At 47.3% G+C, this 23,539-nt stretch overlaps 2 protein-coding genes across 3 annotated transcripts in view; both read right to left on the reverse strand.

Annotated features, from left to right (window-relative positions):
• Nucleotides 1-23,539, reverse strand: part of LOC145355081 (cytoplasmic phosphatidylinositol transfer protein 1-like) — a 209,155-nt gene that overhangs the window by 60,085 nt on the left and 125,531 nt on the right. The window contains exons 5-7 of the mRNA XM_080206926.1: nt 20,731-20,738; nt 2,137-2,208; nt 315-410 (exon numbers count right to left, since the gene is read on the reverse strand). Coding sequence (XP_080063052.1) covers nt 315-410; nt 2,137-2,208; nt 20,731-20,738 — 176 coding nt within the window. The remainder of the gene's footprint in view (nt 1-314; nt 411-2,136; nt 2,209-20,730; nt 20,739-23,539) is intronic.
• LOC145355080 (MICOS complex subunit MIC10-like) lies at nt 18,176-18,449 on the reverse strand. Of its 2 annotated transcripts, XM_080206923.1 has the most exons (2): nt 18,375-18,440; nt 18,176-18,329 (listed from the first exon to the last, which is right to left on the reverse strand). In XM_080206923.1, exons 1-2 carry the CDS (start codon nt 18,438-18,440, stop codon nt 18,204-18,206), a joined length of 192 nt encoding a protein of 63 aa, XP_080063049.1. In that variant the 3' UTR covers nt 18,176-18,203. The 2 variants fall into 2 exon arrangements, with proteins under 2 accessions (XP_080063049.1, XP_080063051.1); XM_080206925.1 differs by having other exon boundaries at nt 18,176-18,449.

Below are 23,539 nucleotides of genomic sequence, written 5' to 3' on the forward strand. Positions count from 1 at the left end.
GAATGGAAAACCGCCCTGCTCTTCTTCGAAGTAGTCCCATGGGATCTCCCACACCATCCCGAGTGGGCAAACAGGGCCCCAATTTAATTACCCATCCATAGGTCAGCAGTGTAGCACCCCCTCAGTAATGCACTGACTTGTCAGCCCTAGGATGCTGAGAGTCAGAGACAAACTTGCAGAGCTACAGCCGACTCAGCTAAAGACGCACCAAGGTCGTGTGTGTAGGTTACCTAGTAATCCTGGTGGGAGCTGAACATTGCAAAGCAATTACTGTGCCTCATCCCTCTGTTGCTTAGCTTGCCAAAGCTACTCACCTCTGAACTCTTGTAGTAACGTTCAGGGATTTCATCATAAGCGATGTCTAGAAAACACACCTCGTGATCCGTGTGGTTTTTGTCAGAATCAAAAATCTGCAGGGATATGGGAAAGGAATGGCATTAGAAACTGTGTTCACCTCAACCGTAAATGCAACATTTATCAGAGGAAAGCTTCCATTCCTTGTGGAGTGTGTGCTCTCCCATTTTACATGATGGAGTTAGTTGAAGATCGGTGCAGCAGACACTTGCTCACGTACAGTAGATGAACACAAGTGGTATGTATACCCATCAGCTTTTCTGTTCAGGTCAATTGTCAACGAACATTTTCTAGAGTTCTTTTTTCCCCCAAAGCATCTGCTGGAGTTCAACTAGAGTTAAGAGCTGAACACTGCAAAGCCCCCATCCCTGCAGAGTCTCTGTACCAGCTCTGGCCAACCTTATTCTAATGGGAGCTCCATGAGAAGTGGGATTGCGAATGGGCATTTCATACCCCCCCCCCCCCAGGACCTAGTCACTTGGGTGGCATGATGGCACAGCAGTTAGTGCTGCTGCCTCACAGTGCCAGGGACCCGGGTTCGATTCCCAGCTTGGGTCACTGTGTCTGTGAAGTTTCTGTGTTCTCCCCTGTGCGGGTTTCCTCCGGGTGCTCCGGTTTCCTCCCACAGTCCGAAAGATGTGCCGGTTAGATGCACTGGCTGGGCTAAAATCTCCCTCAGCGTACCCGAATAGGCACTGGAGTGTGGTGACTAGGGGATTTTCACAGTAACTTCATTGCAGCGTTAATGTAAGCTGACTTGTGACGCTAATAAATAAACCTTAAAACTAAACATTAAAAAAAACTTTAAACATTATCTGCCATGGTAGGATTTGAACACGGGTCCTCAGAGCATTAATTACCCTGGTGCTGTGAATTACCAATCCAGTGACAATACCCTAGCTCCCACATCATGAGAGGTTGGATAAACTCAGTTTGTTCTCACTGGAGCGACAGAGGTTGAGGGGCACCCTGATAGAGGTTTACTAGATTATGAGTGGCATGGACAAAGTGGATAGTCAGGTGCCCTTTCCTAGGGTAGAAGAGTCAAGTACTAGGGGACGTAGATTTAAGAGGTGTGGGGAAAGGTTTAGAGGAGACGTGCGAGGCAAGTTTTTTTTACACAGAGGTTGTTGAATGTCTGGAATTCGTTGCCTGCAGAGGCAGTGGGAGCAAGTATGATAGTGTCATTTAAGGGCAATACATGAATAGGATGGGAATGGAAGGATACAGACTCCATGAGTTTATATATGTAGTTTTAGTTCGGGCAGACATCATGACCAGCACAGGCTTGGAGGGCCGAATGGCCTGTTTCTGTGCTGTACTGTTCTTTATTCTTTGAAGCATGGGAGACAGATGCCAAACTTAAAATTTAAAAGCAGCTGGAACAGAGCGACAATTGGAGTTGCTCCATCTACCCAGTCCCGCACCCTACCCATTCCTGCTGACGGGGTCGCTGGAGACTATCGACTATCGCCTCCCCCTGGGCGTCTGGGTGAAGTACAGCACTGGAATCTGTTGGGCCGACCTGCAGGATTTGCTATTTGATCTGTCGCTAGACGGGTGAATACAAGATGCTGTGCCATGTGACTGGATGACAAAGACTTTGCCCTCAGTAGCTTAGCAGCAACACAACCCGTCACGAGGCATCAACATGGAAAATGTAAGTCAAGGCACATCGATCTTCAAGGAAAAACAAACAGGAGAATAAATATGTGTTCAGCGCGACAGCAGAATGATTGCTGTGTAACACAGTCGAAGGCTGCAGTCGAAAATAAGACTCACGTGATCATTGCACCCGTTGTTGTCTTCATATTTTGTCTCGATGTAAATGGAAAATTTCGGCAAAAAGGAACACTAGGGAAAATGGAGAAGAAACAGTGAACACACGCCTCGCAGCAACGCACCAGAAACCCACTTCAGGGCTGCACCGAGGACTGTCTGTCAGTGAGTGTGAACAAACTCATGGCAGTATTTTTAAAGAAGTGCAGTTGAGTTCTCTCCAGTACCCCAGCCGATTCTTAAGCCTCAATCACATTCTCTGACAAATGGTCGAGAGCTTCAAGTTTCTAGGTGTCCAGATCACCTGTCCTGGTCCCTCCACACTGACGCTATAGTTAAGGAAGCCCATCAATGCCTCTACTTTCTCAGAAGATGAAGGAAATTTGGCATATCGACTACAATTCTCACCAATTTTTAACAGGTCCATCACAGAAAGCATTCTTTCCAGCTGTATCACAGCTTAGTATAGCTCCTGCTCTGCTCAAGGCCGCAAGAAACTACAAAGGGCTATGAATGAAGCCAAATCCATCACTCAAACCAGCCTCCCAACCATTGACTCTGTCTATACTTGCCACTCCCTCAGTAAAGCAACCAGCATAATTAAGGACCCCACACACCCCAGACATTCTCTCTTCCACCTTCTTCCATCAGAAAAAAGATACAAAAGTCTGAGGTCACTAACCAATCGACTCAAGAACAGCTTCTTCCCTGCAGTTGTCAGGCTTCTGAAAGTCTGACCTTGCATTAAGTTGATCTTTCTCCCTAGCTATGACTGTAACACGAAATTCTGCACTCTCTCATTTCCTTCTCTATAAATGGAATGTTTTGTCTGTATAGCGTGCAAGAAACAATACTTTTCTCTGTATACTAATACATGTGACAATAATAAATCAAGTCAAATCAAATATTATCTGGCCACTTGTTACATTGCTGTATAGAGATTGGGTGCCACATTTTCCTATATTCCCACATTCATTGGTTGTAAGGTACTTTGGGAATTCTAAAGTCATGTTGACTCTAGATTCAATTGGCTGTCATGGCAAATTGCAAATCAATGGAATAATCTGTCAACTCATTCATTCTATTTAGTATCGTAAAGGAGAATTCATCAAATGACTTATCACATGAGACAGCCAACAAAATAAAGCCCAGAAACCTCCAACGTCTTTCAAGAGCGAAAATCCTTCAAATCCACAATGCTTTTCATCTTAAAGAGCTGGTTAAGAACATGTGACTTGTATCTTGTAACTCTGCTAAAAATCTAAGTGCATGTTTCATTTACCGAAGTCATCTTTCTTTGTGTGTCATGATGTGGAGATGCCAGCATTGGACAGGGGGTGGGCACAGTAAGAAGTCTCACAACACCAGGTTAAAGTCCAACAGGTATCCACTCACCTGAAGCAGTGCTCCAAAAGCTCATGATTCCAAATATGGGCAGCACAGTAGTTAGCACTGCTGCTTCACAGAGCCAGGGACCTGGGTTCGATTCCCGGCTTGGGTCATTTACTGTGAGGCGTTTGCATATTCTCCCGGTATCTGCAAGGGTTTCCTCTGATTTCTGAAAGATGTGCTGTTTAGGTGCATTGACCCGAACAGGTGCCGGACTGTGCTGTCTAAGGGAATTTCACAGTAACTTCATTGCACTGTTAATGTAAGCCTTGCCTGTGACTAATAAATAAACTTTAAACCTGTTGGATTTTAATCTGTTGTGTGTGTGTGTGTGTGTGTGTGTGTGTGTGTGTGTGTGTGTGTGTGTGTGTGTGTGTGTGTGTGTGTTGTGTTTGAGGGAGTGTGTATTTTGCTTTCCCCACACTCTCAGAAATCCCAACACCAACTCCTACTCTTACTGACACTCCTCTTGCCAAAGTGACCCTATTTTCTTCCTTCCAAGGATTTGCTGCCTTGCTATCGAGATCATTAGACTTTTGTTGACTAAGGGTACCAAGAGATATGGAGCAAAGATGCAATCTAACTGAATGGTGAAATGGCCCAAAGGTCTACATGGCCTGTGCTATGTTGCTCTGCGACGGGGCACGGTGACACAGTCTTTAGCACTGCTGCCTCACAGGGACCTGGGTTCGATTCTGACCTTGGGTCACTCTCTGTGTGGAGTGTATACTTTCTCCCCATGTCTGTCTCGGTTTCTTCTGGTGCTCCAGTTTCCTCCCACAGTCCAAAGATGTGTAGGTTAGGTAGATTGGTCATATTAAATTACCCCCTAATGCCAAAAGATGTGTAGGTTAGGTGGATTGGCCATGCTAAATTGCCACATAGTGTCCAAAGATATGCAGGTTAGGTGGATTACCCATGCTAAATTGCTCCTTAGTGTCCAAAGATGCATAGGTTAGGTGGATTGGCCATGCTAAATCGCCCTTTAGTGTCCAAAGGTGCATAGGATAGGTAAATTGGTCATGATAAATTGTCCCATAGTGTCCAAAGATGTGTAGGTTAGGTAGATTGGTCATACTAAATTGCCCCTTAATGTCCAAAGATGAGCGAGTTAGATGGATTGGCCATGCTAAGTTGTCTAATAGTGTCCAAAGATGTGTAGGTTAGGTGGATTGGCCATGGTAAACGTGTGAGGTTATGGGGAAAGGTTGGAGCGCAGGCCTGGGTGAACTGCTCTTTCGGAGAGTCGGTGCAGACTCGACAGGCTGTCTGGCCTCCTTCTTCACTGCAGTTATTCTGTGGAATTTGAGAGGTCTCTTCATGTCATATTTTACAGCCTCAAATCACACTCCACGGACTCAAAAGATATCCATTTCTAATTATTTTCTGCTTTGTGTTTTCATTGTGACGAACAAGAGTGTCACGTCAGACAGTGATGGGTAGCAAGACTTCCGCAAGCAAATCATATGGATTGTCAAACAGTACCGGAGATTCATCTCACCATGGTTATGATATTCCCCAGTAAAAGCATCATCCAGCGAAACAACTGACAACCACAGCATCCGACATAGAGCCACACTGACAGCTTTGCATTGACAAGCATTATTTTCCAAGCAGCGGTGTTACAGGGAGAGTGGGGATTAAAAGAAGAACAAGCCTCAAACAGGGGAAGGGAAAGGGACAGACATTGGCAAATGGTTACGACTCCCGCGTACAAGATTGATCCAAATGATATGCACATTCTCCCAGATCATTGGGACGGGAGTTAGACTTCTTGGCCTCCACACCAGTCTGCACACCTCAACAAAAGGAAGGCTTTCTAATTATAGCAGCAGCGAGATTCAGGAACCTGGACTGCATCTCTCAATCTGAGGTTCGCCATGGCAACCAAAATGCGACATTTGTGGATTGCCTGCCTAGCTACCAAGGCTGCCACGTTGCACAAAATGATTTGTGCCACCGCTGACCATTTGTGCACTCTGCCATTTACTCCTGATTGCTGGAATCTTAAAAGATAATGACAGCATTACTGAGTGAAGCTACGCTGGGACATACATGAGGCAATTGCATTTATTAGTGAAACTAGTAGGGTTACATTAACACTGCAATGAAGAAAATCCCCTAGTTGCCACACTTTGACGCCTGTCTGGGCACACTGAGGGAGAATTTAACCAATTTACCTAACCAGCAGGTCTTTCAGGCTGCGTCTTTAACCTGTGATTAACCCTCTGTCCTCTCACATTGTCTGTACCTGTAGAGACTTGATTACTTGTTAAGACTCACATTCGGACCATTATCTTGCAATTGAGTCTGTGTCTATATATGCCCTGTTTGTGAACCCAACTTCCACTCACCTGATGAAGGAGCAGTGTTCCGAAAGCTCATGCTATCAAATAAACTTGTTGGACTTTAACCTGGTGTTGTGAGACTTCATAGAACCCTACAGTGCAGAAAGAGGCCCTTCAGCCCATCGAGTCTGCACCGAAACACAATCTCACCCAGGCCCTACCCCCATATCCCTACATATTATACCCACTAATCCTTCTAACCTACATATCCCTAGACACTAAGGGGCAATTCCTTAGCATGGACAATCAACCTAACCCGCACATCTTTGGATTGTGGGAGGAAACCGGAGCACCCAGAGGAAACCCACGCAGATACGGGGAGAACGTGTGGACTCCGCACAGACAGTGACCCAAGCCGGGAATCGAACCTGAGCCTCCGGCGCTGTGAGGCAATGGTGGATGCAGGGAAAGTTGAAGTGGCTGTTTCTAAATCTCCTGCCATTCAAAAGTTTAGATCCTGGATGGAATCATTAATTGCACTGCAGTTAAGAAATTTGTAAAGCCTTCAGTGACACCTGACCTTGTTTGTCCACATTCACTAGGACGGATGGGAAAAGATGTCCAATTACTCACTGTTCGTATGACTTGCGCTCTGCACTTATTTTGAATAGATTCCATTCAGTGTCTGCGGTGTATCTATGAGTCCGAACTGCCTTCTGATTCTAATTTGACCCAAATTAATAGCCCCGATGAATGGAGGATTTATGTCTCGGCCAGGCAGAGACACAATTAATTTAAGTATTTCCTTGTTCCAATCACTCAGGTCGAGATAATTGTTTGTTGTTAACCTGAAGAGACCTAACATGGCAGAAGCTGAGGAGGGAAGCGCTCTGTGAATCGCTGCTTGTGCTCAGAGGCATGGGGCTGATTTCCACAACAGGAAGAGATTGGAGCAGTGCATAAATGTGCAGGTTAGATGGACTGGCTCTGCTAAATTGCCCCTTAGTGTCAGGGGCACTAGCAGAGTAAATACAAGGGGTTGCGGTGATAGGGCCTGGGTGGGATTGTTGTCGGTACAGGCTCAATGGGCCGAATGGCCTCCCTTTGCAGGGTAGGGATTCTATGATTCAGCGCATCAGCATGCTAAGTGGGTGGCATGGTGGTAAAGTGGACGGCACTGCAGCGACAGGGACCTGGGTTCGATTCCTGGCTTGGGTCACAGTCTGTCCGTTCGCCCCATGCCTGAGTGGGTTACCTCCGAGTACTCCAGTTTCTTCCCACAGTCCAAAAGACGTGCTGGTTAGGTGCATTGGCCATGTTAAATTCTCCCTCAGTGTACCCAAACAGGCGTCAGAGTCTAGCGATTTCACAGTAACTTCATTGCAGCGCCAATGTAAGCCTACTTGTGACAACAGAATTCCTACAACACAGAATGAGGCCATTCGGCCCATCAAACCTGCACTGACAACAATCCCATCCTATCCCCGTCACCGCACATAATTAGTCTGCTACTCCCCCGGAAAATAGCGTCAGTTGAGCATGTCCAATCAACCTAACCCACACATCTTTGGACTATGGGAGGAAACTGGAGCACCTGGAGGAAACCCAGGCAGATATGGGGAGAATGTGCAAACTCCACATGGACAGTGATCCAAGCCAGGAATCGAACCCGGGTTCCAGGCGCTGTGAGGCAGTAGTGCTAACCACTGTGCCACCGTGCTGCCACAGAATAATGGAGAGCCTGGGCAATGTCCCCACCATGTCTAACCACTGTGCCACCGTGCCGCCCCACAAATAAACTTAACTAAGAAGCAAAACCAACATCCACCTTGGATACACTGCAATAGACAAGGTATACGGAAGGCAGTTCAGTAACGAAGCTTGCAGCTTGATTAACTGTTACTAACCAATGCCATCTTCACACCAAATATGTTCGCATCGATTGGGAAGGTGATAAAACTGCTTTTTTTTGTGTGGATTCCAACGATGAGCTTATGAATGAACTTGGCACAAAGTAACTTCCAACGCAGATGCTTCTGCTTAGAATACTGTTGAGGCATTTAAATAAAAAGATAAATAAAAGCAAAATGCTGCGGGGGCTGGAGCTCTGAAACAATGCTGGAAATAGTCAGCAGGCCTGCCAGCACCTGTGGAGAGGGAAACAACAGTTAACTGTTTTGAGTCCATGTGACTCTCTTGCATAGCACTGAGGAGGCTCACAGCTTAACTCCATCTCTCTCTCCACAGGAGCTGTCAGACCTGCTGAGACTTTCCAGCACTTTCTGCCATTGTTGCAAAATATATTGGGCTGGTGAAGCCTATTATCCCTCCATTCAGTTGGACAGCCATGTTAAGTTGCCACTTAGGGAAACATGCAAGTCACCTTTGGTATAGCAGACACAGTTGAGATCAGCTGTAATTACAGGATAGTTGTTCCTACATTGGCTTGCCGTGATGCTCTGAGAAATACATTTTCTTTTGATGGGCAAAGATTAAGAGCACTTACCAGAGCACTTACCTACTTCTCTTCAAGATATATTGGTGGCATGGTGGCACAGTGATTAGCACGGCTGCCTCACAAGAACCCGGGTTCAATTCCGGCCATGGGTGACTGTCAGTGTGGAGTTTGCACGTTCTCCCGATGGGTTTCCTCCAGTTAGCCGTTAGCACCGCTGTCTCACAGGACTAGGGACCGAGGTTCAATTCCAGCCTCACTGTCTGTGCAGAGTTTGCACATTCTCCCCATTTCCCCCGGGTGCTCCGGTTTCCTTCCATACTCCAAAGGTGGAGGCAGCAGTGCTAACCTATGTGTCACCATTCTGTCCCCACCTCACCTCACTTCATTTGACTTATTTTCATAGAATCCCTACAGTGCAGAAGGAGCCATTCAGCCCATCGAGTCTGCACCGACCTCAGGCCCTACTCCCGTAACCCCTTATATTTGCCCTGCTAATCCCCTGACACTAAGGGACAATTTAGCATGGCCAATCAACCTAACCCGCACACATCTTTGGATTGTGGGGGGAAACCGGAGCACCTGGGGGAAACCCACACAGACACGGGAAGAATGTGCAAACTCTACATAGACAATGAGGCTGGAATTGAACCCCGGTCCCTAGCGCTGTGAAACAGCAGCACTAACCGCTGTGTCACCATGACATCCCTTAGTGATCCAACATGTTTGGGTTAGAGGGGAAAATATGAGGAGTTAAGTTAAAGAAATAGGACCCGGGTAAGATACTCTATGGGAGAGCTGGTGGATACCCAATGGTCCGAATGGCCTCCTTCTGCACTGTAGTGATTCTATAGCATCTGGAGGCAATGATCTGGTACCCCATTACTCATTATATATCAAATCATTTTTTTGGTCGGAATTATAAACTCGGTGAAGAAAGATTTATTACTACTAGAGATTCAAACAGTTCTTTGTCAAAAGTTGGTGACAATCACTCCAGTATCAGCTGGAAGATTGACTGATCTAGGAATAAAGTTACTCAATCCAGTAGAGAGGCCGAGCTTCAGAAAGGCTATTGTTTCCACCCAAGTAAAGCTTATCCAACCATGGTGGCATCCATCCTTTGCTCACTAATTGTCAAGTCTGTACCAATGAGCACTGAACCAAGTCTACTGAATACCAGGATCACTCCTCTTAAATCATTTACTGATGACTAAAGTGTAATATTTTTATTTAATCACTATGATTGGATTCAAACACAACTCAGTATTGTCAGTTGGACTAGCTAGTGTTTCATAACTGTGTAACAGAGTGGGCACAGTGGAAGTGTGCTGGGCCCATAACCCGTGGGCAGGCTCAGTGGCACAGTGGTTGGCACTGCTGCCTCAAAATCCCCACAGTGACCAGGGTTCAATTCCCAGCTGGGGTTACTGTCTGTGCAGAGTCTGCACATTCTCCCCGTGTCTGCGTGGGTTTCCTCCGGGTGCTGTCCAGTTTCCTCCCATAGTCTGAAAGATGTGCTGGTTAGGGTGCATTGGGACGTGCTAAATTCTCCCTCAGTGTACCCAATCAGGCGACTAGGGGATTTTCACAGTAACTTCACTGCAGTGTTAATGTCAGTCTACTTGTGACACTAATAAATAAATGTAAACTACCAGCATAAGAGGGATTGATAAGATAAGCCTGGAAAGGATCTTCCTTCTTCTGGGGCAATCTAGAACAAGAGGTCATAGTTTTAGGATAAGTGGTGGCAGATTTAAAACAGAGATGAGGAGAAACTAATTCTCTTAAAGGCAGTGAGTCTGCAATTCACTACCCCAGAGTTCAGTGGACGTTGGGGAGAATAAGTTAAGTAAGTTTATTTATTTCTCACAAGTAAGGCTTACATTAACAGTGCAATGAAGTTACTGTGAAATTCCCCTAGTCACCACACCCCGGCACCTGTTCGGGTCAATGCACCCCTAGCCAGGGCATCTTTCACATTGGGACGAAATCGGAGCACCCAGAGGAAACCCACGCAGACATGGGGAGAACATTCAGACTCCACACAGCTCAACTCAACTGGGAATCGAACCCAGGTCCCTGGTGCTGTGAGGCAGCAGCGCTAACCACTGTGCCACTGCAAACTTTAGGATAGGTGGACGGATTTTTTGTCAGTAAAGGGTTTGAAGGGCTATGGGGAAGGGGGAGGGAAGTGGAGTTGAGAGCAGCCACTATCATATTAAATGGCAGAGCAGGTTGGGGGGGCTGAATGGCCTTCTCCAGCTTCGAGTATTTATTTATAATTCTCCTTTTGATAAATCACATTAAAGCCAAGTTTCCATATTGTGTGATATTGTGCAATCCTGTTTGATATTAGGAAGGACAGAAAGAGGCTATTCAGCCCCTGAAGTCTGTTCTGTCGCTCAGTCAGATCATCTCATTTACCCACATGGGATCTTTAATTAATATGCTTGTGAAGCAAAAATCTCTTCATCTGCACTTCACAATTTCCAGTTGTAGAGAATTTCTGATTTCCAGTGTACACTTCTGGTGCAGAAGTGCTTCCTGATAGGGGATAGGGTGGTGGGTAGGCCTGGACGCAATGCTCTATCAGTGGGTCTGTGAGAGACTCAATGGGCTGAATGGCCTCCTTCCTCGCTGTAGGGGTTCTATGATAGCACCACTGAATAGCCTAAACACAGGAAATAGTTTCTCCTTATCTATCCTGTCAAACACACAGGACCTTTGGCAACAGACTGCAATGGTTGGGGAGAGCACCAAGCAGGGAAACTGGCCTCGATATGAAGGAAGAAATGTCTTTGGCAAGCTCCTGGGCAGAGTCAGATGCCAAGAGATGAGGGAGAAAGCAGTAAGGATGAGGCCCGAACTTGTGCTCAGCTGTGTAACAGGAGCCAATGCAGGGAATGGTCCAGCTCGAAGATGCTGGAGATGGCTAAAGTGTCAGGAAATGGGAATTGGAGGCCTAGTAAGGCCAACTAGCAACATGGAGGCACAGTGGCTGCCTCACAGTGCCAGGGACCAGGGTTCGATTCCCGGCTTGGGTCACTGTCTGTGCGGAGACTGCACGTTTCCTCCAGGTTCTCTGGTTTCCTCCCACAATCTGAAAGGCATGCTGGTTAGGTACTTTGGCCATGATAAAGGGTGGATGGTAGAATTTGAATTAAATGTCTAATGATGACCGTGATTGTCGTAAAAACCCATCTGGTTTATTAATGTCCATAAGGGAAGGAAATCAGCTGTCCTTATCTGGCCTGGCCTACATGTGACTCCAGACCTTCAGTAATATGGTTGACTCTCAACTGCCCTTTGATTATGTCCTCAGGTCAAGATTAAGGATGGGCAAATTATGTTGGCACTCGATAGAAGAATAAAGAATAACCACACTTGGGAGTATTTAGTTGTTAAGGAACTGAAAGCTCCATTCTCCAATTTTCCTCCACCCACTCTGTGCACTCATGTCTGGCCTTCTCTCAGTACTTCCAAATAAAGGCTGAGATCATGATTATATTTTGTGTGTGATGCCCATCCTGCCACTGGGACATTGGCCTCCTCATCCTGCAGCCCATACATCAACGTGAACAATTGCGCTGGATAACTTTTATTCCAAACAGAGGTTGGCTACAGTCACGGCTCCAGGGAGAAGGGAAGGTCCATTATGAACAAAATGTCACAATGTCAGTCTAACCGTGCCAATCAAGCACAGACTTGGCATAAAGCTTTGCATGACAAGGTAAACTGGGGTCCTGTCTACCCTGTCAGCGGAATGTAAAAAATCCTACTGCACTGTTCCAGATGAAGAGGCAAGTTCCCCCAGCATTGTGGCCACAGGGTGGCATGGTGGTCAGCACTGCTGCGTCACAGCACCAGGGACCCAGGTTCCCTTGAGTCACTTCTGTGCCAAGTCTGCACCTTCTCCCCGTGTCTACGTGGGTTTCCTCTGGGTGCTCCGGTTTCCTCCCACAGTCTGAAGGACGTGCTGGTTAGTTGCATTGGCCATGCTAAATTCTCCCTCAGTGTACCCGAACAGGTGCTAAAGTGTGGCGGCTAGGGAATTTTCACAATAACTTCACTGCAGTGTTAATGTCAGCCCACTTGTGACATTAAGAAATTTACTTTTACCTCAACCAACTGTTTCTCTAGACTCTCCCTCAACCCTCCCACGCGCTGACCCTTCCAACTTGCGCATCTCACACTTCCTCCCCAACTTGCTGCCCCTAGCAACTCGCGCGTCTCCTACTCCCGTCCCCGAATGTTTTCCCTCTCCACTTCTCCCGCTCTCTGACCCTCCTCACTCGCTGACCCTCCTCACTCGCTGACCCACCAGCGTGCCATTTCCCCCTCCTTCTCCCTTGCTGTGAGCAAGGACCCTGGGGGTGGGTCGACGGGAGGGAGGAAGTGAGCTGTGGGTGGGATATAGAAACAGAGAAGATAGGAGGAGGCCATTTGGCCCTTCGAGCCTGCTCCATCATTCACCATGATCATCCAACTCAATAGACTGATCCTACTTTCTCCCCATAACCTTTGAATAGAAATGCTGGGAAGAAGGGAGCGGAGGTTGGCGAGTGGAAGGTTGGGGACGCACAGGAATATCCGGGAAGAGGGGAAAGGAATAGTTTGTTTTTAAAATAGACTGAGCATGCTCAGTAACCACAATGAAATAAAAAATGGCAGCAGCAATCTTGAGGAACATCCTTAATTTGCCAACCCATTCCAAAAACTGGCTCTTCAGACACATTTTATACAGGAGGCAAAACAACCAAACCACAACCCCCAATAGAAAGTTACCAAAGCCGGGGAAAGTCTAATCTCAACATTGGTGATTTTTGATTCCCTTTTCAAAGGAATCGTTTTCCATTTTCTTCTTCCGAGTTGTCTTTTTATGGTTATAATTGTAGCCCCACCCTACAACATAAAGTCCCTACAGTGCAGGAGGAGGCCATTTGGCCCATCAAGTCTGTACCGAAAACAATCCCACCCAGCTCCTATCCCTGACACCCCACATATTTACCCAGCTAACACCTCGAACATACACATCCCAGGACACTAAGGGGTAATTTAGCATGGCCAAATCAACCTAACCCTGCATATCTTTGGATGTGACAAATCCAAAGCAGCCAAGGGACTTCACATTAGCCTAGGTCTCTTTAGATTAAAGTAAAATATCGCGGATGTTGAAAAACAACAGAAAATGCTGGAAAATCTCAGCCGGTCTGACAGCATCTGTGGGGAGAGAATAGAGCCAACGTTTCGAGTTGGCTCTCGAAATGACCCTTCATCAGAGCTCTGATAAAGGGCCAGCCCGGCACGAAACACTGGCTCTATTCTCTCCCCACAGATGCCGTCAGACCTGCTGAGATTTTCCAGCATTTTCTGTTTTTGACCCGGATCTCTTCACCGTGCACCCAGCTGGACAACTGAATTGGGTTCAATACAAAACCTTTGCTTGGTGAATGTCAGTTGGATATTAAAACAAAGAGTCTTCCATTTACACCTTGTCTCTGGTCCAAAATGGAGGTGTCAATGTGATCGACTAACAATGCCACCTTTCTCTCTGCGAGACCGATATAGGGATTTATTTTGCAATGAGGATGTGACAGTGCCTTCCATCAAATGAGACAAATAATAAATTCCTTCAGGCATTTTTCCTGCCTTTTATTCACAAGCGAGAGGTAGATAATATTTCACTATTCAGCCATGACGAGCAGAATATTCCTTCTCTCTCTATTTGCTCTTCCCCAGTATCCATCTTACAGTCAAGATTTGAGAGACATTCCTCCAGAGCCTGTTCACTGATTCCGAAACCATCCCAAACGAACTGTTCATAGAATCATAGAGCAGAAGGAGGTCATTCAGCCCATCGGGTCTGCACTGCCCACAGGCCCTCTCCCCATAACCCCACACATTTACCCGAGCTAGTCCCCTTGACACTAAGGGGTAGTTTAGCATAGTCAATGCACCTAACCTGCACATCTTTGGACTGTGGGAGGAAACCGGAATACCCAGAGGAAACCCACGCAGACATGGGGAGAATGTGCAAACTCCACACAGACAGTGACCCAGGCCGGGAATCGAACGCGGGTCCCTGGGCTGTGAGGCAGCCGTGCTAACCACTGTGCCATTCTACTGTGGGGAGACCACCACTGTTGAGGAGCAAGTCATCCCACCCACCCAACAGCAGTGCTGTCCGATCAGTGACATTTAGCCGACTGTCTCTCTCTAAACTGCCACTCTAATTGGGCCTCTGGCTGTTTAAATCGGATTCCGGCCTGCGTTCAGCGCGGAGTCCATCCTGACACGTCTCCTTGGCAGCAGCAACGTGAAGGAGGGGCCATCCTTGATGCAGCCCCCTGCTACTTTCCCAGTAACCCCACCTCCATGCCCATTAACTGGGGCTGGGAAAATCCCTGTCCACAGATACAGGGGTGGACCATTCAGCCCCTCAAGCTGGATGTGCCCCACAGTGCCAGGGACCAATTCCAGCCTCGGGTCACTGTCTGTATGGAGGTCACACTTGGACTTGGATAACACAGTGCCATCCACTGTGCCATCCCAGTTTAATAACGCTTACTAAATCCAAATCACACTGGGCAACAAATTATAATGACGGAGAGCCATTTGTTATGGGCAGACCTGCTGAAAGATGTTCCTTTCACTGCATAGGGGACTTTTTTCAGAGTAAGCACTGTTAGCCTCACAGCGCCGGGGCCCACATTCAATTCTGGCCACGGGTCAAGGTCTGGGTGGCATTGGCACTTTTTCCCTGTGCCTGCGTGGATTTTCTCCAGATGCTCCAGCTTCTTCCCACAGTGCAAGGTTAGGTTGATTGGCCATGCTAAAATTGTCCCTTAGTATCAGGGGGATTAGCAGGGTAAATATGTGGGGTTAAGGGAATAGGGTCTGGGTGGGATTATGGTCAATGCAACGGGCCAAATGGCCTCCTTCTGCACTGTAGCGATTCTACATTTGGATTTGTGGTTGATGTGCATCTTATGCCTGTTTCTCTTTCCGGTTCAGGAGGAGGAGGAAGGTTGGGGCAAATGGGTGGCTCAGCAACCAGGAACCCACAGCCAGTCCTACCCCAGGCAGTGGGCGCACTGCATCGCAGGCACTGCAGGAGTGCAGCAACGCGGGCACTGCAGGAGTGCAGCATCGCGGGCACTGCAGGAGTGCAGCATCGCGGGCACTGCAGGAGTGCAGCATCGCGGGCACTGCAGGAGTGCAGCATCGCGGGCACTGCAGGAGTGCAGCATCGCGGGCACTGCAGGAGTGCAGCAACGTGGGCATGGCAGAAGTGCAACACCACAGGCGCTGCAGAAATGCAGCAATGCGAGCACGGCAGAAATGCAGCACCGCGGGCACCGCAGAAATGCAGCACCGCGGGCACCGCAGAAATGCAGCAACGCGGGCACCGCAGAAATGCAGCACCGCGGGCACCGCAGAAATGCAGCACCGCGGGCACCGCAGAAATGCAGCACCGCGGGCACCGCAGAAATGCAGCACCGCGGGCACCGCAGAAATGCAGCAACGCAGGCACCGCAGAAATGCAGCACCGCGGGCACCGCAGAAATGCAGCAACGCGGGCACCGCAGAAATGCAGCAACGCGGGCACCGCAGAAATGCAGCAACGCGGGCACCGCAGAAATGCAGCAACGCGGGCACCGCAGAAATGCAGCAACGCGGGCACCGCAGAAATGCAGCACCGCGGGCACCGCAGAAATGCAGCATGCTCTGAGGCACATCTTGTCAGGGAAACGATCGCAGGACACAAAATATAAATCTCCTTAATTAGATTAACCTCTATCTCTCAATAAATGTAACTGATAATCTGTGACGAAGTAGATTCCAACAATAAGTAAAATAACTTGAAGTATTGAAAATTATGTTTCTTCCTAGTTTATCGATGTCGGCTTTTAAATTACTGGGAAGCTTTTCGTGACAATTGACATGTTGATGACTTTTCTGACTCAATCTTAGGTTCGAAAGGCAATCTCTGACTGCGCGCAAAAAGGTATCCAGCATATTAATTCAAGCGTGTTGCTGTATCAGATTTCAGTAATAGCATGCTTTGGGATTTCAGGTCTACTTGAGAATCAATTTCAAAGTTCATTCCTTCAAAACAGGGACAGCTCATCTCTCTAATGTGCTGCTGGGGCTGAAACAAGAGGATAAAGTCCAAAGACACGGAGCCTAAATGGATTACTTCCTTCAGGCCCTCGCTGGCCCTAGCTGCTCATCACCCAAGTGTGATTAACAACTGACATTAACGGGATGCGTAACGCAGAGTGAAAAGGGTTCAAAGTTCACAAATCCATCATGATGAATGACATTCATTCTAAGTGGTTAAGAAACAAGAATTTCTGTAGTCAGTGAGAGAGATTGAGTGCTGGGAAGGTCTTGGGATATAAACAAGCCAACATAGCACCCATTTTAACGTTTACTTTTTTTTAGTCACAAGTAAGGCTCACATTAACACTACAATGAAGTTACTGCGACATTCCCCTTGTCGTCACATTACAGCACCTGTTGGGGTCAATGCACCTAACCAGTACGTCTTTCAGACTGTGGGAGGAAATCCATGCAGACACGGGGAGAATGTGCAAACTCCACACAGGCAGTGACCCAAGCTGGGGGTCGAACCAGGGTCCTTGGCGCTGTGAGGCAGCAGTGTTAACTACTGTGCTGCTCCATCCTTTCAAAAAGGATGAGAGGGCGAACCCATTAATTTCGCACCAATACTTGGTAAAATGGTGGAATCAGTAACCTGTGTGTCAAACAGATTGACCTGTGACCCTAATACTTATGGTAAGCAGTCTATGATCATAGTTATGGTCACAGATTCTTTTAAAACAACATATCCAATATCATCATTAAAACAAAACAAGCGGGATTTTATCACCGCGCTCATGGTTAACACTGCTGCCTCACAATGCCAGGGACCAGGCTCGATTCTGGCCTTGGGTCACTGTCTGTGTGGAGTCTGCACATTCTCCCTGTGTCTGCGTGGGTTTCCTCTGCGTGCTGCGGTTTCCTCTCACAGGCCAAAGATGTGTGGGATAGTTGGATTGGCCATGCTAGATTGTCCCTTTGTGTCAGGGAGATTAGCTAGGGTAAATGCATAGGGTTCTGGGGATAGGACTTGAGTGGGATTGTTGTCGGTTAAGGCCTGATGGGCCAAATGGCCTCCTTCTGCACTGTCGGGAACATTACAGCACAGAAACAGGCCCTTCTTGGCTGTGCCGAACCATTTTTCTGTCTAGTCCCACTGACCTGCATCTGAACCATATCCCTCCACACCCCTCTCATCCATGTACCTGTCCAAGAATTTTTTAAATAATAAAAGTGAGCCCGCATTTACCACTTCATCTGGCAGCTCATTCCACACTCTCACCACTCTCTGTGTGAAGAAGCCCCCCCCAAGATTCCCTTTAAACTTTTCCCCCTTCACTCTTAACCCGTGCCCTCTGGTTTTTTCCTTCCCTAGCCTCAGTGGAAAAAATCTGCTTGCATTCATTCTATCTATATCCATCAAAATCTCATACACCTCTATCAAATCTCCCCTCATTCTTCTACGCTCCAGGGAACAAAGTCCTAACCTATTCAACCTTTCTCTGTAACTCAGTTTCTCAAGTTCTGGCAACATCCTTGTAAACCTTCTCTGCACTCTTTCAACTCTATTAATATCCTTCCTGTAATTAGGTGACCAAAATTGCACACAATCCTCTAAAATCGGTTCCATGATCTGAAATGGGAGTGGGCAAAGGAGTGTGTGCAAAATTAGCAAACAAGTTGCTTTATTTTTGTTTTTCTTTTTATTAATGACAATTTTAATATACACGTTTGAGGAGTGAAATTAAATACAGCACAGCAATAAGAATCTCTACTACGTGCACACAGAACTGATCCACGGGAAATTGGTATCGTGCAGCAAGTACATCTTAGGATGACTGGTCTTTGACAAACTTTCCATACATAAGATATGGAGACTGGAAATCATTCTGGCAGTTGGCATAGGCCATTCCTAAACCCATTCCTGCACCAAAGCTAACAGGCCAACTGCACCGCTTAAAAGCGATGATGGAAAATACAATTCCTAAGCCAAATCCAACACTTAATTTCAGCAATGCATCCGTCATGCAGCATTCCGCCTTCTTACTCATCTTGGCCTCCGCCATCTTAGACTGCCCGAGGCCTCCATCCAAGTACTAACCAGGCCTGAGTCTGCTCAGCTCCCGAGATCGGGTGTTTTTAGACTACTACAGCCATAGGCAACAAGCTGCTTTATTCCCTTTGCATTTTTCGGTAAAACACATGAACTGCTGCGGCTCAAGGAGTAGCTCTCCTTCTCGAGAACATTTAGAGAGGGGCAGTAAACACTGGCTTTGCCAGCAATGCCTGCATCCCATTAAAACAAGCCACAAAACCCAACTCCCTTCTGTCTGGCACTGATCACTTGAGCAGCTGGCTGAGATTCCCCAATACCCAATGAATGAAAGCAGCAATGCAGGAGGTTCCCCAGTAATCTTGCTAAAGGCAGCAATAAACCTCTCCTGTTCACTCCACCTCGATCTTGGTCTCAATGCGAGAAAGTCCATAGTGGAGTTAAGTTACTATGACAGGTTCCAGTTCCTGGTTTCAAAAACCGACTGATTGGGTCTGTGCTGACCATGGGACAATGTAGCGAGGGTCAACACAGAAGTTATTATATAAACTAACAGTGATACCATAGAATTAGAAGGCACAAGAGACCATTCAGCCCATCATACTTGAGCTCCCAGCTCTCTGAAAGAGCTAATCTCTTTCTGGGCTGGGCGAATGGGCCAGGAAATGGCAAATGGAATTTAATGTTGGCAAGTGTGAGGTGGTCCACTTTGGTAGGAAGAATGGTAGGAAGGACTATTACTTACATGGTGAAAAACTGCAGCAGGCGACGGTGCAGAGGGACCTCGGGGTCCTTGTGCATGAGTCGCAAAAACCCAGCTTGCAGGTGCAGCAGGTGGTCAGGAAGGCGAATGGGATGCTGGCCTTCATAGCGAGGGGGATTGAATATAAAAGTAGGGAGGTCTTGCTGCAGCTGTATAGGGCATTGGTGAGGCCGCAGCTGGAGTACTGTGTGCAGTTTTGGTCGCCGCACCTGCGCAAAGATATTTTGGCCTTGGAGGGAGTGCAGAGGAGGTTTACTAGGCTGATACCGGAGTTGAGGGGGTTGAACTATGAGGAGAGGCTGAATAAACTAGGCTTGTACTCGTTGGAGTTTAGAAGAATGAGGGGAGATCTCATTGAGACGTATAAGATGATGAATGGGATGGATAGAATAGAGGTGGAGAGACTCTTCCCACTGAAAAAAGACAGTAGGACTAGGGGGCACAGCCTCAAGATAAAGGGGGGGCGTTTTAGAACGGAGTTGAGGAGGAACTTCTTCACTCAAAGGGTGGTGAATCTCTGGAATTCTCTACCCGTTGAAGTGGTGGAGGCTGCCTCGCTAAATATTTTCAAGAAGCGGGTTGATGGGTTTTTGATAAGAGAGGGGATTAAGGGTTATGGGGAGAGGGCCGGAAAGTGGAACTGAGCCACGACAGATCAGCCATGATCTTATTGAATGGCGGGGCAGGCTCGAAGGGCCAGATGGCCTACTCCTGCTCCTATTTCTTATGTTCTTAATCAAATAGATTCATAAGCTTTGCTCTATCCTCAAAGCCTTGCATTGTCTCCTTTTCACTTTTGAAAGTTACCAGTCAATCTGCATCCACCACACTGCAATCCAATTCATAGCAACTCGCTGTGTAGAATAAAGAGTGTCTGCTCATCTCACCTCTTTGGCCAATTATTTGAAATCCAATTATTATTTTATAATTATTAACCTCCTGGGCTACCGATCCTACTTCCCAGTGCTAATAATTTCTCCTTATTTACTCTTGCCACTTCGAACACCACCATAAAAAATCCCTTTAACAAGCTTTATTCTCAGGAGATACATTATTGAATACACAGACTCTTTGGGGCACGCCAGGGTTAATGGGTGTGCCAGGGCTAATGGGCATGCACCAGGGCTAAGGGGGTGTGCGCACACCGGGGCTAAGGAGGCATGCATGCCAAGGCTAAGGAGACATGCACGCCAGGGCTAAGGAGACATGCACACCAGGGCTAAGGGACGCATGCTAGGGCTATGGGGTGCACCACAGCTATGGGATGCACCAAGGCTATGGAACACCCAATATATTAAATATAAATTGCTATCTTATCAAATATCATGCTAACTTGTATTAGTGGACCGTGCTGTGTTGAAACTTATCTACCTTATTCAAGAGAGCTTTGGTACCAAGCAGGCTTTGCATGCCACCTATTAATGTGGCAGTGGGGGGGGGTGGCACCTTTTCAGTTTACAGGATTTTGCAGCATTCAACATCGCCATGACATACTACAGTACTTACTTATGTACAGAGTCGAAAACATGAAAGTACTCACTGTGTATTCTGAGTGCGCAGGATGGGATAGAGACAGTGAAGAAGCAACAAGGGAGGAGAAAGAAAAAGAGAACAAGTTATTAAAACAATCGCAAGTCCACATCACCCCTATAAGTTACCCAAGAAGGTAATTTCAATCAACATGCCCAGTAAATAAGCTGATCTAGAAATGTTCCAGCAAAATAAAGTTTAAGTGAGTTCATCTTGTGCCTGGAGGACTTTGCAGTCTTTTATGAATCAAAAACAAAGAGCTGTTGCCTAGCAGCAAGGTCCTTGGAAAGAATGGCATTGCATCTTCCAGCTAGGACACGGCCTACAACTGTTCTTCACACTCCAGTGTCAACTGTGGCATGAGTTAAAGGGAAAGCAAACATGCCACCCAATTAAAAGCTGATTTTGTGGCATTTAGCTCACAGGTTATTCCGAAATTTGACACGCTTCCAGATGCACTCCCTTCAACACAAAAGACATATGTTGCTTTCAGTCATCGGCTGAATTACAGACTGGCAATAAACAGCGGACGCCCCTTAAAAAGCCCCCTCCATCAGCCCCACAACTTCCAGCCCTCATCACTTTCAGCAATATCACACAGGACCAGATAAGGACCTGCAAGCTGGCCATGATAATGGGTAACCAGCCAGGCACAGTGGTTAGCACCCCTGCCTCACAGGGACCCGGGTTCGATTCCAGCCTCGGGAGACTCTCTGTGCAGAGCCTACACGTTCTCCCCATGTCTGCGTGGGTTTCCTCCGCGTCCTTCCGCTGTCCAAGGATGTGCTGGGTAGGTATGCTAAACTGCCCCTTAATGTCAGGGGAAATAGATGGGGTTATGGGGATAGGGCTTGGGTGGGATTATGGTCGGTGCAGGTTCGATGGGCTGGATGGCCTCCTTCTGCGCTGTCGGGATACTATGATTCTGACCACTTCTTGTGGGAACCATGGTGGCTTATTAACACATTAGTGGAGCTTTAAGACAATGCCTTTCCATTTAATCCAGAGGTTTTGGCCTTTAAACCCCAGCCTTAGAGGGTTTAAATATAGCCTGTTTACTCACAGTCCAGTTGCTAGGTGAAACTCTCTGTACGTGTGTTAACAAGAACAATTGAAACTGTGCCCCTGCCACTCACCCAGTGGCATCGGAAAGCAGCTGTGGAGAATTAGCATCTTCCCACAGCTGACGGGAAAACCTGAGTTAGTTCCTTGCAGCCTCAGGATTGTGGGTTCAAACCCCACTCCAGGGTCTGAGCGCAAGACATCTCAGCTGACGTATTTCAACGGAATTGTTAGAGATGCGGCTCTGTCCTTACCGACATTTCTTGCTCACCCAGTACCGCGCTAAAAAGCCAGTCTCTCTTTGCACTCACTGCCCTTATGCAGCTTAGCAGCCCCATTTTCCCGGGAAAGAATCAAGACTGCTCTCCAGTATCCTTATTGACTGCAAAGTGCTCCGAGGCATCTCGAGGGTGTGGAAGGCTCTATAACAAATCTTAACTTCCATCTGTTGACGCAGGTAAATTCCACCAGGAAGGTTCATAGAATCCCTACAATGCAGAAGGAGGCCACTTGGCCCATCGGGTCCCCACTGGAACAGAGCGTCTTACCCACCTCCCCGTAACCCCATACATTTACCCTGATAATCCCCCAATCTTAACATCTTGGGACACTGAGGGACAATTTATCATGGCCGATCCACCAAACCAGCATAGCTTTGACACCAAGGGGCAATTTAGCATGGCCAATTCACCTAACTTTGGACTGTGGGAGGAAACCAGAGTGCTCGGAGGAAACCCATGCAGACATGGGGAGAATGTGCAAACTCCACACAGACAGTGACCCAAGCTGGGAATCGAACCTGGGTCCCCAGTGCTATGAAGCAGCAGTGCTAATCACTGTGACACCGTGTGGCCCAGTGTGTTATCCAAATTTAACAATCCTTACTAAGTCCAAATCACGTTGGATGACAAATGATAATCAAGGAAAGTCATTTGCTACTGGGCAGATCTGCTGAGTAGATGAGTAAGCAATGTTAGCACTGCTGCCTCACAGCGCCAGGGACACACATTTAATTCGGTCACTGTCTGTGTGGAGTTTGCATGTTCTTCTCATGTTTGCGTGTGTTCCCTCCGGGTGCTCTGGTTTCCTCACACACTCCAAAGATGTGAAGGTAGATTGGCCATATTAAGTTGTCTCTCAAGTGTAAGGGGGCTAGGGTAAATATGTGGGGCAACAGGGATAAGGTGGGATTGTTGAAGATGGAGGTTTGATGGGCTGAAAGGCCTCCTTCCGCACTGTAGGGATTCTACAAATCTTTGATTTTACAACACAGGCTGTTAAGCACGTGATTCGCAGGAAGTGCCACAACTTACTGCACTTGTGGCATATCAAACCATACCAAAATACTATGTCCTCTTTTAGTTTCATTCATGTGCTTTAGAAAAGGAAATTTGCCATCCTGACCCGGTCTGGCCTCCATATAACTCCAGAGCCCCAGCAATGTGGTTAACAGCCCTTGGGTAACTAGGGATGGGCAATAAATGCTGGCCAGCCAGCGACACCCATGCCCCGCAAACCAGTTTGCTTTTGCAGTAGTGGACTCGCCAACTTTAAGGGCATTCAAATGGTCATTGTATAGACATATGGATAATATTGGAGTTGCTTAGGTTAGAGGGTCATTGGATTGGTTCCACTGGTTGGTGCAACATCGAGGGCCAAAGGGCCTGTACTGCGCTGTAATGTTCCACCTTGCTGAATACAGAGCAAGTCATACCTTAAAGGCAGAGATGAAGCAAAGGAACCCAAAGGGTATATTG

The sequence above is a fragment of the Carcharhinus amblyrhynchos genome, chromosome 18, assembly GCF_965287045.1.
Source record: "Carcharhinus amblyrhynchos chromosome 18, sCarAmb.v2.hapA, whole genome shotgun sequence".
Taxonomy (NCBI): Eukaryota; Metazoa; Chordata; class Chondrichthyes; order Carcharhiniformes; family Carcharhinidae; genus Carcharhinus; species Carcharhinus amblyrhynchos.

Excerpts from the sequence above, each read along its gene's own strand:
- LOC145355080 (XM_080206925.1), bottom strand. The coding sequence starts at position 18,440 with ATGGCGGAGGCCAAGATGAGTAAGAAGGCGGAATGCTGCATGACGGAT.